Genomic DNA, 16,262 nt, shown 5'->3' on the forward strand with positions numbered 1-16,262 from the left:
ATAGAGTTAGTACTCATAGAAATTATGTTTGTTCACAGCCTGTTTATGGTCCAACGCTATTGGCTGCAACTTTCACTTCATGCGACTGCGACCTATATCTATTGAACCAGTGAAAGAGGCCACTAAACTTTTATAGAACCTGAGGTAGTTTGTTCTCAATTAAACCAATCTTTTTAGTCTACCACTCTGCCAAGCCATATAAATTAATTTCCATTATAGTGGCAGTCTCTGTCCTTCCATATTGAGCCCTAACAGGCTCCATCCGGCTTTCTGCAGAACTCACTGAATCGTCGCATCTCATAAAATAGGTGGAAAATTTTCTGGTTCTTCTCCTTGGGTTACTGCCCACGCTTTTCAATCACATACATTTAACATACCAATGTTCACAAAATGCCAGGTTGGTCTACGAGGTGCATCCTCCAGAACAGCAATTCGGCACTTGTCGAGGAAAAAGCCAAAGCAGTTGATTCCATCGCAAAAGGCAAAGACTCTTGATGCCAAACCTACAGAGAGGAAGCCAAAGCTTTTTGCGTTTGGTAACTTTTCAGCACTCCATAAGCCTGAAAAGACACATCTTGAGAGATCGCTGTCGGCGATTGAACAGATAGAATCGTTCGATTCGCTTAGAATCTTCCCTACTGTTCGAAGTGCGATGGTTAAAGAAATTAAGGAGAAGTATAACCTCAAGAATACGTACATTGAGGATAAGGAACAGCTAGAAATCAAGCCTTCTCCTGTTCAGATTGCAGCAATTAAGAAGATCAATCAGATGAGAAAGACCAAGCCAAAAGCTAAAGAGGATCCGTCGATTGTTTCCGAGCTCATGTCTGAGAACGAAAAGAAAAGACTAAAGGTGTTCACCGTCGCTGCAGAAACTGGTTCAGGAAAGACTTGGGCATACTTGGCATCTGTGTTTTCTAAACTCAAGGAAGACGACAAGGCCTTGTTTAGCCAGGGCCTTGAATTTTTGAAGGAGGCAAAAGCCCAACAGATCATTCGTTCCGTTGTTCTTCTTCCCACACATGAGTTGGTTGATCAGGTTCATGAGACAGCTTATAGAGGTGCCAAAATAAGACTCGATAATGAAAACGAGCTCAGTGACAAGATTAGGCGTTCTGCTGAGTATGGCTCTTTCTTAGAACAACCAGAAAACCAGAAGAATCTTGATCTCAAGGTTGTCAAGTGGACTACCGGTGATTCTCATCAGAAGCTTTTCAACATTGCTAAAGAAGGTAGAATCGATATGCTCATTACCACACCAGCAAAGATCCAAAGTCTTGCGAAGTTGGAGAATATTCCTCGTCCCTTTCGCTTCTTTTCAGGTGTTGAGTACTGTGTTATTGATGAGGCAGACACATTGATGGATAAGCTGTGGTTATACGATACCAGGGGTGCTTTGCAGCGTTTCCCTAAGCTTAAAGACTTGATCATGTGTTCTGCAACCATTCCAAAGGATTTCAACAAAACCATTACTGAGATGTTCAAGGATGAAAGTTCTGTTATCAGGATTGTCACTCCCCTGATTCACAAAATCCCAAAGCAGATTGTTGTGAAGGTTATTGACGCTCAGCAGCCTCCGTACCATGGCTCCAAAACCAGGTGTTTAGCCCAGGCATTGTATGCGATTTACAATGATGGTACCGAGCAGGGTTATGTCAAGAGAATCGTTGTTTTTGTCAACGAGAAGAAGGATGTTGAACCTTTGGTAGACACGCTTATTTCCAAATATGGTCATCGGGATACAGATATTATCGGTGTCACTGGTAGGGATTCAGCTGATACCCGGTCGCAAAAGATCGAACCTTTCGTCAAGCCGGCAGTTCCGTTGGAAGAAGATCCTCATAAAAGTGAGGTAAAAGTCCTCGTAACGACGGATTTGTTGGCTAGAGGTTTGAACTTTTCGGGAATCAAGAATGTTATCTTGATGGACCTTCCTAGAAACTCTGTTGATTTGATCCACCGTGTTGGCAGAACCGGCAGAATGAAGCAATCTGGAAGAGCATTTGTCATTATTGACAAGAAGACTAAAAAGTCTTGGATTAAGGGCTTGCCTAGAGCTATTAAGCAAGGCATGACCATTGGATAGACACATAAAGGTATGTGAAGCAGATTTGCTTATGATGATACATCAGCATTTTTTAGACGTTAGACTTCCGAATTTTTTGTGAGGAAACGCTCTACTGACAGCAGACAATATTGGAATTTTTGGGTACTAACTATCAGATACGAACACGATCTGTATTTATTATTTCACGCTTTACGTTAAGGTATGTTTCAACCACATTTGTTTTATGATGATCAAACTTGATTTTCGAACGCTTGACTTCCTAATAACATTGAGGAAAGGATCTAAGATAGAATTATCTGATTAACAAAGATATCAACGAGTGGCATTTTACTAACTTCAAGGACTTGTACATATTAAGGAAAACTTACATTTGGGGAATCGACGGTTGTAGAATCGATCACACTCCCTGGACAACTTTATCCACTCGCTTTTTGCAACCATAGCGAAATGGACTATACAACCAGGGCAAAACGACAGGAGAGGTGGTTCAGGCAAAACGCCCTAACTTGATGAGTGCCAATGCATTTATCGTTTTCCACCTCCCCGACAATTCTCTTTACCCTTGATTTTTTTTTTTTTTTTTTTTTCCATTATTCCACCTCCACTTTGGCAACCGAGGACAGTAGCGCGGGGCGGAATTTACCGTCAGCTTATGTCATTTTCTGGAAAAATGACCCAAACCTAATTCGTTCTCTACAATACAATTAACCAACTCTCCCACATTAACATGTACTATTTCTTCCCCCAAAACCCACATCCTACCACCTGTGGACCCACACTGGCGCTTGCCATCGCTTAGTAGCAATTGCTTCACGTGAATCTGACGCTTAACGCGCAGTGTACATTATCATTGTAGCTTATCTCATAGGCGTAGGATATGCTAAGCACATTTGTTCGTCGACCGACTAGTATTGGATTTTTCAAACACTTTGGTCGTTTCTGCTCCACAACAAATAGCTCCAATTCCAAATCTCAAACTTACTATAAAATGTCAGCTTCTCGAAAATCGTCTATACCTAACGCTGAGGCAAGAGATGTCTACTTTGGCCAAGAGGTGGTGAATCGAGTGTCTTTCTTAAGGGAGGATCTGGATTTTGTTTCCAATGCTGTAACGCATCCTTCTACTCGGTTTATTTTCTACTTCAAGGGTGATCCGTTGGTGAATAAGTCGGCTCCAAAGGAGAAATTGGTGGTGCTAACTAATGGCGATAACCAGCTTCTCGAAGAGCAAATCGCCGGTACTAGAAAAGGTCTTCTTGCTGCTGAGGGTTGGAAGAAGGCTGTAGAGGCCTGGAGTGATGATAATAAGGAGCAGCTGCCTTCATTGCGTTCTCCAGGTAAACCTACGTTTCTTCTTTTGGGTATGAGAGATGAGAGTGTGGGGCTTGAATTGCACCAGCTCAAGTGTGAAGATGCTGATTGCTACCTTGATCACCAAGGTCGGTACTCGGGTATTCCATTTTTCGGTGTTGATTTGACTAACGCTCCTGAAATTGCTGAATTGGTTAAAGATCATGTTGCTAACAATGAGTCGTCTGTGCCTAAGGAAGACTTGATCTTCTCCTATTCCAGGAAGCATACCATGGGTTTTACAGGCGTTGAATCTTCCCTTTTCAGTCACGGCAAGATGTTCTTCGACTGGCTTGGAAGAAACCGTTTCTGCCCTGGTTGTGGATCTCGGGTTATTCCAATCCATGCCGGTGGCAAACTCAGATGTACCAATGAAGCTACTGTTGGTGAGGGAGAGAACAAGAAGTTTGTGTGCCCGGTCAGAAACACTAGAGTTTCCAATGTTTCTTTCCCTAGAACAGATGCTGTGGTGATCACTGCAATCACTAACAGAGAGAGAAGTAAGGTTCTCTTGTCTCTCAACAAGAGGTATGCTTACTCAAAGATGTACTCATGTACCGCTGGATTCATGGAACCTTCAGAGACAGTCGAGGTTGCCGCCAAGAGAGAGATCTGGGAGGAAACAGGCGTCGTTTGTAGCGATATCCGGATCCAAATGACACAGCCTTGGCCATTCCCCGGTAATTTGATGATCGGATGCATTGCTACGGTCGACTTCAACGGTGAAAACGAGACAATTCAATTGGATCACGATCAAGAGTTGGCAGACGCTAGATGGTTTGACGTCGCTTTTGTCAAAAAGCTTATTGACAATATTGAAGACGAGGAAACGCTATCTGAGGGTATCATTTTGCCCACCGACGTTTCCGTGGCGTTCCACTTGATCAAGGAGGTCGTTCAGAACAATGGGCTGAAGCTTTAGATGCCTTTTCCAGTTCTGTCAAGGCACATCTTTACCGGTTTCGCCACTATGAGGCGCAATCAGAGCCACGCGCGTATGTAACTCCTGATCCCGTCTTTGTTCGTTGTGTCGGCTAGGTGCATTAGGCTACTATATTCGCCCGTGACAGCTGTTATGCCAGAGATCCTTAAATTATACTTAACGAGCCGGGAACCGTGAGAGGATAGGCGAAAGGGTCGTGTGGACGTATGTGGTGGACCGCCTAATTATGGCTGCGAAAAAAGACGCAGCATCCACACATTTTGGCAGGTTACGTCACAGCCAAGATGCAACGGTTTCCAAGAATAAGAAATACCGGAACCACAAACTTCCCGTGACCAGCAATATTGCCCTTTCGATTAGCGTTGGATTGGGAAAAAACCCCTTTCGCCAGAAGTGGGAACAGTCAAATTCATATCCCCATTTGTCCAACGTCTAATTTCTTTTTCGCTCACAATTCCCTCGCTCTATGCCCAAAGAATTGTGCCAACCTGCCATTCCGGCACAGTCGGCCCTAGCAAGCCACGGACCGGTTAAAAAAAGAGGGTGCACAAAACCGGCTGCCATTAAGCGTTCGAGAACATGTGGGGCCAGAAATTTATAGCATATTAACTGCGGCACAGAGCATCATTCTTATGGATATAAACATTTGCTAACAGCTTTTTTTTTTTCTTCTTTTACATCTAGAATTCGCCTTCTTCCTATTCCTCCAGTGGCTGAATGACTCTAATATCGCAGCCCCACTAATCCAGATCCATACCTATAATACGAAATATGCTATCACACCCGGATTGTCTAGTGACAGGCCATCGTGGCTTCAAGGGTAAGTACCCGGAGAACACCTTGTATGGCTTTGAAAAGTGCTTTAAGGCTGGTGCTACTTTGTTTGAAACCGACGTATGGACCACTAAAGATGAGGTCTTGGTGATCTCGCATGACGTGAATACTAAAAGAGTATTTGTTGATGAAAACGGTAACGAAACAAACTATAACATCTTGGAGTCGAACTATGACGATATCAAAGATTTGCGTACTATCGGCAGCAACGAGAAGTTGTTAACGTTTAAGGACTTACTACAGTGGTTCAAGGATGCCGGTGAACGGTACGACAGCCAGGATGAGACCGTTCCAAAACATCGTATCATGCTTGATATCAAGAAACTCAATCCTCCAAAGCTTCTTAAGTTGCTTGTTAAAGATTTGATAGACGTTCATGAAGACTTGAGTTGGTGGTTCCCTAGAATCCAGCTAGGTTTGTGGGACTTGCGTTTCTTGAAGTACTTGAACCAGGACGATTGGTTTGATAGTGTTTTCTCTAAGACCAGTCCTCGTAATGGCTTCAAGCACTTTGATATTATCCACATTTCTGTTGCTTGGCAAGCTTCGTTGCCTTTTATTGGATACAATCATTATGTGGAAGAATTGGGTAACGACCGGTTCTACTTCAAGACGACTGCCGTTTCGCTAATCTACATCAGTACGTGGTCTTCAGACTTCCTAACGAAGTTCTTGCCCACTTTGAAAGCAGAAGATTTCAAGTTCTTTTCATGGACAATCAACAACCGGGTGCAGCTAGAATACTTCGCAACCATTGGTCTGAAAGCTCGTCTCAGGGAGTACGGTGTAATCACTGACTACCCAGATAAGATGGTTGGCTTGGTAGAGGATGTGGAGAGAGCCTCATTGTCTTCAAGAGACTCTGAAGCGTCCCCATTCCTCACTGAGAAGGACGAGGAAATCTACATTCCATGGAAGCTCAGGGTATCTAACTGGTTTTTTATGCTCATTGTGAGATTCTTCGCTATGAAGGGTGGCTCATCTCATGCCGAAACCTCTTACACGTCTCTCGTTGACGCCAATGAGATCACCAAGGTACCTGTGAGCAAGGTGTGGATGACTGTCTTCTCCACCTGCCAGAAGTATGGTATTTTCTAGACTATTTCCGTAGAATTCTACGTTGAGTTTGCATTTCTAACTTTTAAATAAATTGTTACAACCCCCATTTTGCGTATTTTACCCATATTGTATGTTTGCAGCCATTACTACTCATGTCGCACTGATAATCATCACTTCTCCAACTTCTCATCTTTACCCATGTTCAGTGCACGTCTACCGAAACCACAGCACTCAAGCGAGGAGAGTATAAAAGTCAGTCTACCGAAGCCAGATGAAAAACCATCAGCACTACTAGTCCCATCCAAAAGCTTCGAGTCAAGTGTTGCTTTGGAGCCAAAGAGCTTGGATGAGCTTCAACTCTCGAAACCTCAAGACTACACCAAATCCATAATACAAGCTACAGGTGGCCCAGCTAATGCCCAGGTGACTTATGAAGATACAATACCATTGAAAAAGAGGTTCCCAAAATTAAAGCATCACTTTCCAAGGTATAGCCTTGAAGACTGCCCTGATACATCATTACAAGAATGTGTTGAGGGAACGAAGGAGGTGATACAGAAGCTCCTAGCTGAACAGCAAGGAACTGATACGAAACCTGCTGAAGATGAAATAGTGACTTATGCGCCTCCATCGCTTGATGAATCGGAAGAGGCCAGGGGCAGAACTATCCAGATAACTACTCATCAAGAGGACCCAATGTTACCTCCAAAGCATAAACTTCGAAAGAATAGACACCAGGACCCATCTCCTCCACCACCTCTTCTTAAGAAAGCTCCTACCGAGAAGGTTACTAAGGAAGTCAAAGATAAATGGGCTATTCCTTCGGTTGTGTCTAACTGGAATAATAACAAGGGTTTCTCGATATCCTTAAGAAAAAGACAAGAAGCTGCCAGTGGTGGTCAAGTATCTGAAAACAGCAGTATCAATATTGAAAAATTCAGTCTGTTAGCGCTGGCTTTGGAAGATGCTGATCGTCAAGCTCGTGAAGATATCAAGGTGAGAAATGAAGAGAAGAGACTTATAGCTCAACGAGAACAAGAGGAAAGAGAGCAAAAGCTCAAGGAACTTGTGTCCCGTACTAGAGATGATAGAGAACGTCTGAAGCGTCCTGGAGAGGCCTTGGATGCATTCTACAACGCCAATAAGAAGCGTGCCACTTAGCAATAGTTGTACATTTAAATAGTCATGATCCTCGTATATACCGTTAATGCCATTACTTCCGGGCTTTTCTGGGTCTTGGTTTGGCCTTATCGCCACCATCATAAAGTGTCTTATCAAAAGCATCGTTAGCTTTTGAGTTGACCCATTCGAGAACTCTGTTAACCTGGTTTTCGTTCCTCTTGCTTTCTTTATCGTTAATTAACTTGGTCTGCAACTCTCCAAGCTCTTCTAAGGTACCTGTCTTGATGGTTTCCTCCGTGGTCTTTTGACGTTTGGCTGGTCGACCAGATGACAGTCTGTTAGGGCGCTTTCTTGATCCATTGACTGCATCTCCTTCATCCTCAGACTTGTCGCTGACAGTACCAGACTTCAATTGTTCAATCTTGTTCTCAACAGCCTCAACTTGAGCGTCGAGATCTTGGTTCTCTGTCTTTGGCACATCATCTAACCAAAGAGCCTTTCTGCGGGCCGTAATGCTTGTGATAAGAGCATCCTTGACCCTGACAAGTTCCTTCTTCAAGCTCGACTCACGAACACCCCAAGGATTGAGCCAGCTGATCAACTTTTCGATGCTCTCTTGGTCATCGTAGTATCTCCAGTCATCACCTGCTGTAAGAGGACATGGTGCTTCTTCTATCAATTTTCTGTGCATTGGAGTCAAATCAGTTGCATCATGCGTTTCTGGAATAGCACCCAAGCGATCAATAACACAGGAGCCGTTCACACTGATTTCGCTGTGGTCAAAGTGAATGCCAAACTTGGAAGCAGTGTCTTTGTAAGATTGAGGAAGTTTATCGAAATTCATTACCTTGACCGGCGAACCTCCATCTTGGAAATCGTGCATCTCTGATTCCTCGACTTTACTCTCATCGTCTTCTTTCTTGACAGGGGAGTCTTCGCTCTTCTGGGCCCCTGAAAGCGACTTCATTTCGTCAGAAGTCAGTGAAAGGTTGAGTGTCACATCAGCGATGCTAGGTCCTTGGATCCATAACCTGCCCATGAGATAAGTCTCCTCTTGAACATCTTCTTTATCGTCGACATCATAATCGTCAGCCTCAGCTGGATCGCCGTCCTCTTCTTCATCCATACCGCTCGAGAAATGAAGGTTTGGTAATCCATTGTTCTCGAACCACCAATACCTGTTGAAATGTCTGTCTTTCCCGAGAAGACGGACTCTTTGACAGTCAATCTCTGTGAGACGAGTTTCGACTTTCCGCAAATCCTCCTTGAAAATTTTGATCTTTTCGATGTACTCGTCTCTTTGATTCCAGAACTTCTTAAACTCTTCATCGGAATCGAACAAAGACTGCTCATACTCCGTCAAGGAATAACCCTTTGTGTGGAACCGTGGCTTCTTCCTATTGAAGTTTGACCACATTTCAGAGTCTATGTTTTTGTCATATGCCTCAAAAAGCTTTTCGAAGATAGCGGTGTGAGCCCTAGTAGCAGTGCCCAAGGCATCCCTGTAGTCACGAATCACATCAAGCCTGGTACGTCTCAATGAAGTGGACGATTCAAGACAGTCGTCAATATAACTTCTGACTAGGGAACCGTTAATCAATAACGAGGTTAAAATGTGCAATGCTTTGATTCGTAAATCAAGACTCATTGAACTGTAGAACTGAGTCAAAACAGTGGAAGCATTTGCCGGCAGAACCAGGATAGGAGCAAGGGCTCTGTAAACAGACTGAATTGTCTCTTCGTAGGCGGGAACATAATCGACCATGGACAAGACGCCGAGAAGGATAACTTGCCAGTTGCCGTCCTTGAAGTTACGTTTGCGAAGTCTATCGTGCCATTTCGTCCCTCTGTAGTTTTTGACCTGGTGTGCCAAGTGCTCTTTAGGCTCGTCATCTTCTTCCTCCTCATCGTCACTTTCTTCGTTGTCGGCTTCATCCTTCTCCTCTTCGGATTCATTATCGGCAGCTGTTTCATCCGCACCGTCCGCAGAGCCATTCTGTTTACCTGCCTTCGCCTTCAGCTTTGGTGAATCTGAGCCTGATTCATTGTCGGACGCATCATCTTCGCTCTTAAGTGTCTTTCCTTCGTCTTCGCTGTCGGACCCTCTTGCATCATCGTCTCCTTCATCGACGTCTCCTTTTTGAACATTAGGATGAAGAAGGGATATCCTTGGTGGAAGGGAAACCTGAAGGCCGAAGAGATTCTCATAATCAGAGTCATCCCTATTGGCATCCTTGCCAGTTGGTATTTGATTAGAAATAAATCCACTGAGCACAGCACACCAAATCTCGTCCAAAAGCTCGCAACGTCCCTGATCCTCAAGTTGCTGGGCGTTCCAGCTCATGGCACAGAGAAAATCGTCGAAAGTAAATGTATCTAGATTGAAGACCAGATGGTAGATATTGAGGAAAGCCCAGCATTCAAGCGCCTCTTGGACACAGCGAAGTGTTCCTGTTGACAAGGTAGAAAGTTCATGCTTCATGGAATCTATCTTCTTCTCGACGGAGAGCTGCTGAGGCGTCTTGCTCTTGGTGTCCATCTGATCGGCGACTTCCTTCTCATCCTCCTCGATATCCTCTTCCAATTGCTTTGCGGCTGAATCTTTAAGCTCGATAGCGTGCTCAGAAAGGTGGAGTGTGTTAGGAACAGGTCTAGGTGCCTGGATATCGAAATTAAGTTGAAGGTCATTGATCATAGTCTTCTTAGATGGTTGGATGGAAGAAAGTGAAAGCTGTTCATGATCGTCAAGTTCTTTTCTGACCAACGGTGGAAGGTGGTAAGGGGCGAAGCGTCTTCTTGGGCCATCTTTGATGAGTTGCTTTGGTTCTTTGACATCATCAACGGTAATGATCTCGATATTGTCCATTGCCTTGGCAGCATTAATGGTAGCTTTCTTCTTCAACGACTTTGCCTTTGGCGCCTTCTGCTTCTTGACCTTTGTAGCTGAAGCCTCTGGAGTTTGCTGTGGCGCAGGCGACTTGGGCTTCTTTGCCTCTTCCTCGTAAAGGATCTCGCCGCTAGGAGTTGTGGATGCAAAAGGCTTCAAATCTTCAGGGTATTCGGAAGGAATGCGGTACTTCTTAGCGTATTTCTGTTTAACAACCCAAGGGGCGCCGACTTTGTGGGATCTAGTAACAGAAAGCTTGACAAACGTCTTGATCAACCACTTGGTGAAGTGGTTTCTGTCACGAGATATCTGGTTATTGGTAGCGATGATCTGGCTGCCATCGGACATTAATGAAACAAGGTACTTGGTATCGGATGGATTGGCATATTGGACTTTTTCTCTGATTGTTCCTCGTTGCTTTCTGGACGACACGGATGGCGTGTCACCGGACTCGGTGTTTTCAGCCTTGCCAGTAAGCACTTTGACAAAGATCTCTTCGCCAGGAAAGTATTCGTTCTTAAAAACCAGGTACACCTTATCCACAAGCTGGTCCAACCTGGAAATCCTGTTGAACTGTAGGAACCTAAGGATATGCTCTCTGAGGGCTTCAGGGAAGTTACTCTCCACGTCTTTGATCTCTTTGTTCTCTGAATCATACGCCTCGAAGAATGTAAGGCACGAATTGCCTGTTATCTCACAAACAAACTTCCGGCGGTGGTAGTAATCGAGTCTGTTGACATAATCATCATACTCCAAGAACCATTCCTTAGTCTGCGGAATGACATATATCTGGGTGTCCAAATCCAGCGGCACAGGCGGGGGCCGAACGAAATGGACCTGTTTCCTTTTGTACAACACCATTATTAGAAATTAAATGGGTGTTTATGGTTGTGGTGTTGGTGGTGTGTGGCCAGGGGTGAAAGTCCATACAACGGGTACAAGATGCCAAAAAAAAAAAAAATAAGGGAACGTTGATGGAGTTTGCAGCCGAAGATCAATGGGATGGAAACGGTTTTGTAGATGATAACGTAATGAAACAAATGGATGTGGGAAGGGTATTAGTGTTCTTAAGGGAAATAAACTGAATGACCACTGTTATGTTACTTTCTCTCTCTTTTTTTTTTTTTTTCGTTAATTTTTTCCGGGCCTAAATTCACAAATGGCGATATACTTTTGTGTATGCACTCACTATTATTCTCTGGGGCACCGAAGATTTGGCTGCAACTCGGGTCCCTCTAAAAAGGGCGTAAGGGTAAAACGCAGCTTGGTTTTGGCGTGGCTGGTATGCAGCTGGCGACAGGTGGTGCACGGGTGTTTGCTTAAACTACCTGAAAATTGTAAAATACAACGAAAACTTAAAAAAATGGTCTTACTGGGGTTGGTGGATCAATGGCAATCCGGTCTTTCGGGTTGCTGTGATTTTTAGAAAAGCAAGGGAAAGTGCGTAACTGGATTTGGCCATGTCTAAAGAGGCGCGAAAAAAAAAAAAAAAAAAAAAAAAAAAAAAAAAAAGGAACCTTCCGTAAACTGTCTTCGCAGGCGCGAGTCCACCTTGAGACAAAAATGTAGAAAGTGGAATTGAAGAATTTCGTTTTGAAGGTGATTACTTGGGATGTGGACTTGGAGTTAAGAGGAGCCAATAAAATCTCCTCCTTTTGTGTCAACGGCTGGAAGAGACCAACTGTTGTCACGCATTTGCAGCCTCTTGACGTAGTATAAAGGAGTTGCGAATCGAGGCAAAAGACAGGATTGGCAACCATAGGTCAAGAAAAGTTGGGCGTGGGCTGGAAGCAGTGAGGGTTGTAGAATTTGTGGTATGGGAGTGTCCTGAGAGATTAGGGTTGGGATTGAGATTGTAAGACAGGAGGGTTGGCCAGTGGAGGTAGAGATTTATGCTGGGTATTTTTCAGCCTCAGAGACGTCAAATATGATGTTTCATAGTTGACAGTAGTGGAATTCTTTGTTCACCGAGATAGAATAGGGAAGTTGGGGGATTCACAGAGATTGATGGAGATGGGGCTGGAAACTCACCTTAAATAGAAATGTTCGACTTCTTCTTGGTCTACTATTCCTTCCTGGAAATCCCTTGATCGTGGGTTTGCAACCCGGTTACACCCGTATCAATACATCTTACGATGGCTGCGAAATTTTAGACTGATGGCTTCTTGTAAGACGTCTAGACGTGGCAGTGGCAATACCATGACCATGCTATATGTGGACGAATTTCGGCAATGCATTTCATTCCTCTATAGACTCGCTGATCGTAAGAGGCTCTATCTTTATGCCCAGAGCCATGCTCATTGGAAGGCACTTAAAACATGCAGTCTATGCTATTTTTCACTTCATCTAGCCAGCTTCTGCAGTAAGTATTCAGTGTCGATACAGAAAAGCCTTCCTATATCATATGATGATGAAAAGGAGACCTTCGGCCATAATTCCTTATCGTGGGTTTCTGTGCCAAAAGAAACTTGACAGCTTTGACAGGTTGTATCTGCGGAATCACCAACTTGTCGCTAACCTAGTATTAGGTTTCCAGCACGCTTTAAAGATAGTAAAACATGTGCGTATATGCTGGTCTATGCTAGCCGAAGAATCTCGAAGAAATCTCTCCGGATTTCTTCACCAAATTAAGGTCTCAAACCCTGCAAAACCGTTATGTGATAGCCACGACCTGGTAAGTTTATCCCCGATATAGTGCCGAGGAATGCTGCGAATTTGTAATCAAGCATGAAGCGCAAGCATGTCGAAACGTGATAGCATAGTCCATCGCGCTCTTGCCGGGCGTATAAGTACCGTAGTATCTCTGGTAACTTCAGCTCTCATCATCTATCAATTCAATAATGACTGTATCTGTCCCTGATAACTTTAAAGGCTTCGCTGTTGACGGTAAGGCTAACTGGAACAAGCCAAAGTTGGTCTCCTACCCACGTAAAGAAATCAAGCCCACCGACGTGGTCCTCGAGAACATCTGCTGTGGTCTTTGTGGTACTGATATTCACGCAACTCAGGAGAACTGGGGTAATGTCAAGAGAAAGGACTTGGTTGTCGGCCATGAGATCATCGGTAAGGTAATTGCTGTCGGTGACGATGTCAAGGATATCAAGGTTGGCCAGCGTGTTGGTGTTGGTGCTGCTAGCAACTCGTGCTGTGCTTGTTCTCGTTGTGATAACGACAATGAACAATACTGTGGTAAAGGTGTTCCAACATACAATGGTGTTGACAACTTTGCTGACGGTTATGTCACCCAGGGTGGTTACTCTTCCCACTCCATTGCCAACGAGAAGTTCGTCTTCCCAATTCCAGACGCCTTGGAGTCTGAGGTCGCTGCTCCATTGATGTGTGCTGGTTTGACCGTCTACTCTCCATTGGTCAGAAACATTGGCCACCTTAAGAACCCTACCGTTGCCGTTGTCGGTATTGGTGGTTTGGGTCACTTGGCTCTTCAATTCGCCAAGGCCTTGGGCGCTGAAGTATACGCCTTCTCTCGTTCTTCTTCCAAGAAGAAGGAGGCTTCCACTTTTGGTGTTGACGGCTTCGTTGCCACTGCCGAAGAGAGCGACTGGTCTGACAAGTACCACGACAAGTTCGACTTGGTCTTGAACTGTGCCTCTCGTGTTGAAGGTTTCGTCTTGGACCAATACTTGAACACCTTGAAGGTTGATGGTCGTTTCATCTCTGTTGGTTTGCCTCCAGCCAAGGACAAGTTTGAGGTTTCTCCATTTTCTTTCCTTTCCAACGGTGGATCCTTTGGCTCTTCCCTCCTCGGTTCAAAGACCGAAGCTCTTGATATGTTGAAGTTGGCAGCCGAACAGGGCGTCAAGCCAATGATTGAAAAGATCCCAATTTCTGAAGATGGCTGCAACGAAGCATTAAGCAGATGTGACAATGGTGACGTGAGATATAGATTTGTCTTCACCGACTATGCCAAAGCTTTCGCTTAAGAGTATAGGCAAAAGGCATTAGACAGCAAAGTAGAGTAACTAGATTACAGGAGGAATGCCGGGCAATATATACAACTAACTAAGCTATAACCACAATGGTAGGCGCGGAATACCCGTAATGCATCCCCCGCAAGCATTGACCAAAAACGCCATAGAGGGGGCATATAATTAAGGTTGGGAAGGTTACGCTTGCCTTTTTAGTCAACTTGTTTGGTATGATTGACAGGCGTCCTGGTATGTCTTTGTTTGGCACCAGTAGGTTGTTCAGTGCTTTGTCCAGTAGGTTTTGGTACTTAGCGCACACTGTTAGCGGGAAAAGGGAGCTCTAGTATACGCATTAAGTACAAGTTGTGAAGAGTTTAGGAAGTGTATGTTTAGAAGTGTGAGTGGATTTCGGGGTTTGGAAAGGATTTTTTGTCATTGTTATAGTAGTTTGTAGAGACTAGAGCAACGTGGAATAAAGGTGAGGCCCCAACTTTGATGAAGTGCTGTAACATCACGTATGGAAGGAAACAGAAACTTTAAATGGAGACTTGTGTCCTTTAAGAAACCTCTGCACTCTTTAAGTCCTTCTATTTCTTCTTTTCTTTATATTCTCTATATATGGTCAGTTGTATGGCGCTTAGACAGTGCCATTAATGGCTGCGAAATGGCTGCGAAACACTCAGTTAGTCCTGCCATGAACTTCACAACTTTCAATAAGGATTCAAAGGAAAGAACAGAAGTTGCTAAAAGGGGGTAACTCTTCGTGTCTGAAAGTTAGACAACAGCAATGAACTATTAAGTTGGTCTGGTTCCGGCTTTTCCATACCTCTGTCCTACAGCCAGTCATGGCACACCTATTAATATAACATCTCTATCTAGACTTATACAAACCCTTTTACTTATCATTCTAGTCACAACTTTCCCCTAAAGAACCTTTTAACTGACATTTCACTCTTCCTCTTCTCTTTCTCTACCCTTTAATACTCCTAGCTGGGCCTTGTGGGCTCAGGCCATGCAGTCCTGAGCAGGCACTGAAAATCAGAACCAGACTTGAAAAACTTCCATCCATCACATCATGCTCAACTCCTCTGTTGCCTCCAGGGCCCTTCCTGGAAGATGGGTCGGGATCAGAGCTCTCGCCACGAACTCTAGAACCCAGTTCCAGCAGATGCCTTCCCTTATGAACAAGGAGAACATCGAGTCTCCAGCCAAGTTGGCCCAGGATTCTCATCTACCTAAGGCTATTCCTGAAGTCAAGGGTAAGATCCGTCAACCAACCAGCAAACAGCCATTCTTGTCCGATAACAGAATCGAAAATGACCCTACTTACAGAATGTCGGGTTGGAAACAAAGCATAGGTCAGTGGATCGTCAGAGTGTTCAACATCGATATGGACAGATCCAGAGCTGGTCCAGTCGCCGGCTCTTTTTACTTTGGCGAATGTAAACGTCAAGGTATGTACTACCCAAATGAGCCGCTTTCCGACACTGCCAGATTCTTTTACGAGACCTTGGGTCTACCTAAAAGTTTTGCTCAGCACTTCCAGATTACTGCTTTGCACTACTGGATTCTTTCTGTCAGAATGAGAGCTATGCCTTTTAAGTACGGCAGAAACTACCAGCAAAAGTTGGTTGACAGAATTTTCAGAGATATGGAGCTCAGAATGTCTGGTGAGTTGAACATCGCTTCCAACAAGATCATTGAGCGTTACTTGAAGGATTTCCACAAACAGCTTTTGGGTCTTAATGTGTCTTACGACGAGGGCCTTATGACTGACGACATCACATTTGCAGCAGCTCTTTGGAGAAACATCTTCTCTGGTAACCCAGATGCTGACATGAGACACATTGAAGCACTTTTGGGATACGTCAGATCTCAGCTCTACGTGCTCAACAAGATGACCGACCGTGAATTTGGTTTCGGTAACTTCACTTTCGTTCCACCAGACCAGGTGGTCAAGCCCTTGACAAAGACTCAGGAAGCCAAATTGAAGGAAGCTGCCAAGGCTGAGTTTGCTGATAAGAATCTTCCATCTCAGAGAAGTGTGCTTTCTTTAGACGAATAACTTGTATA

General features: G+C 44.3%; 7 protein-coding genes across 7 annotated transcripts; 6 read left to right on the forward strand and 1 right to left on the reverse strand. All coding sequences in view use genetic code 12, as the record gives it.

Annotated features, from left to right (window-relative positions):
• Positions 1-379: 379 nt before the first annotated feature.
• CXQ85_002718 (ATP-dependent RNA helicase) lies at positions 380-2,086 on the forward strand (the record flags this gene model as incomplete). Its single annotated transcript, XM_025486383.1, has 1 exon — positions 380-2,086. One exon carries the CDS (start codon positions 380-382, stop codon positions 2,084-2,086), a length of 1,707 nt encoding a protein of 568 aa, XP_025343933.1.
• A 970-nt stretch (positions 2,087-3,056) lies between these two features.
• CXQ85_002719 (NAD(+) diphosphatase) lies at positions 3,057-4,340 on the forward strand (the record flags this gene model as incomplete). Its single annotated transcript, XM_025486384.1, has 1 exon — positions 3,057-4,340. The coding sequence occupies one exon, from the start codon at positions 3,057-3,059 to the stop codon at positions 4,338-4,340; it is 1,284 nt and encodes a 427-aa protein (XP_025343934.1).
• A 792-nt stretch (positions 4,341-5,132) lies between these two features.
• CXQ85_002720 (phosphatidylglycerol phospholipase) lies at positions 5,133-6,293 on the forward strand (the record flags this gene model as incomplete). The annotated part of the gene is made up of 1 exon (XM_025486385.1): positions 5,133-6,293. The coding sequence occupies one exon, from the start codon at positions 5,133-5,135 to the stop codon at positions 6,291-6,293; it is 1,161 nt and encodes a 386-aa protein (XP_025343935.1).
• A 159-nt stretch (positions 6,294-6,452) lies between these two features.
• Positions 6,453-7,415, forward strand: PRP45 (mRNA splicing protein; the record flags this gene model as incomplete). Its single annotated transcript, XM_025486386.1, has 1 exon — positions 6,453-7,415. One exon carries the CDS (start codon positions 6,453-6,455, stop codon positions 7,413-7,415), a length of 963 nt encoding a protein of 320 aa, XP_025343936.1.
• A 52-nt stretch (positions 7,416-7,467) lies between these two features.
• CXQ85_002722 (uncharacterized protein) lies at positions 7,468-11,124 on the reverse strand (the record flags this gene model as incomplete). Its single annotated transcript, XM_025486387.1, has 1 exon — positions 7,468-11,124. The coding sequence occupies one exon, from the start codon at positions 11,122-11,124 to the stop codon at positions 7,468-7,470; it is 3,657 nt and encodes a 1,218-aa protein (XP_025343937.1).
• A 1,979-nt stretch (positions 11,125-13,103) lies between these two features.
• CXQ85_002723 (NADP-dependent alcohol dehydrogenase) lies at positions 13,104-14,204 on the forward strand (the record flags this gene model as incomplete). The annotated part of the gene is made up of 1 exon (XM_025486388.1): positions 13,104-14,204. The coding sequence occupies one exon, from the start codon at positions 13,104-13,106 to the stop codon at positions 14,202-14,204; it is 1,101 nt and encodes a 366-aa protein (XP_025343938.1).
• Positions 14,205-15,264: 1,060 nt separating this feature from the next.
• Positions 15,265-16,254, forward strand: CXQ85_002724 (uncharacterized protein; the record flags this gene model as incomplete). Its single annotated transcript, XM_025486389.1, has 1 exon — positions 15,265-16,254. The coding sequence occupies one exon, from the start codon at positions 15,265-15,267 to the stop codon at positions 16,252-16,254; it is 990 nt and encodes a 329-aa protein (XP_025343939.1).
• Positions 16,255-16,262: the final 8 nt, after the last annotated feature.

Source organism: Candidozyma haemuli, assembly GCF_002926055.2.
Source record: "Candidozyma haemuli strain B11899 chromosome Unknown D_2014730914, whole genome shotgun sequence".
Classification (NCBI taxonomy): Eukaryota; Fungi; Ascomycota; class Pichiomycetes; order Serinales; family Metschnikowiaceae; genus Candidozyma; species Candidozyma haemuli.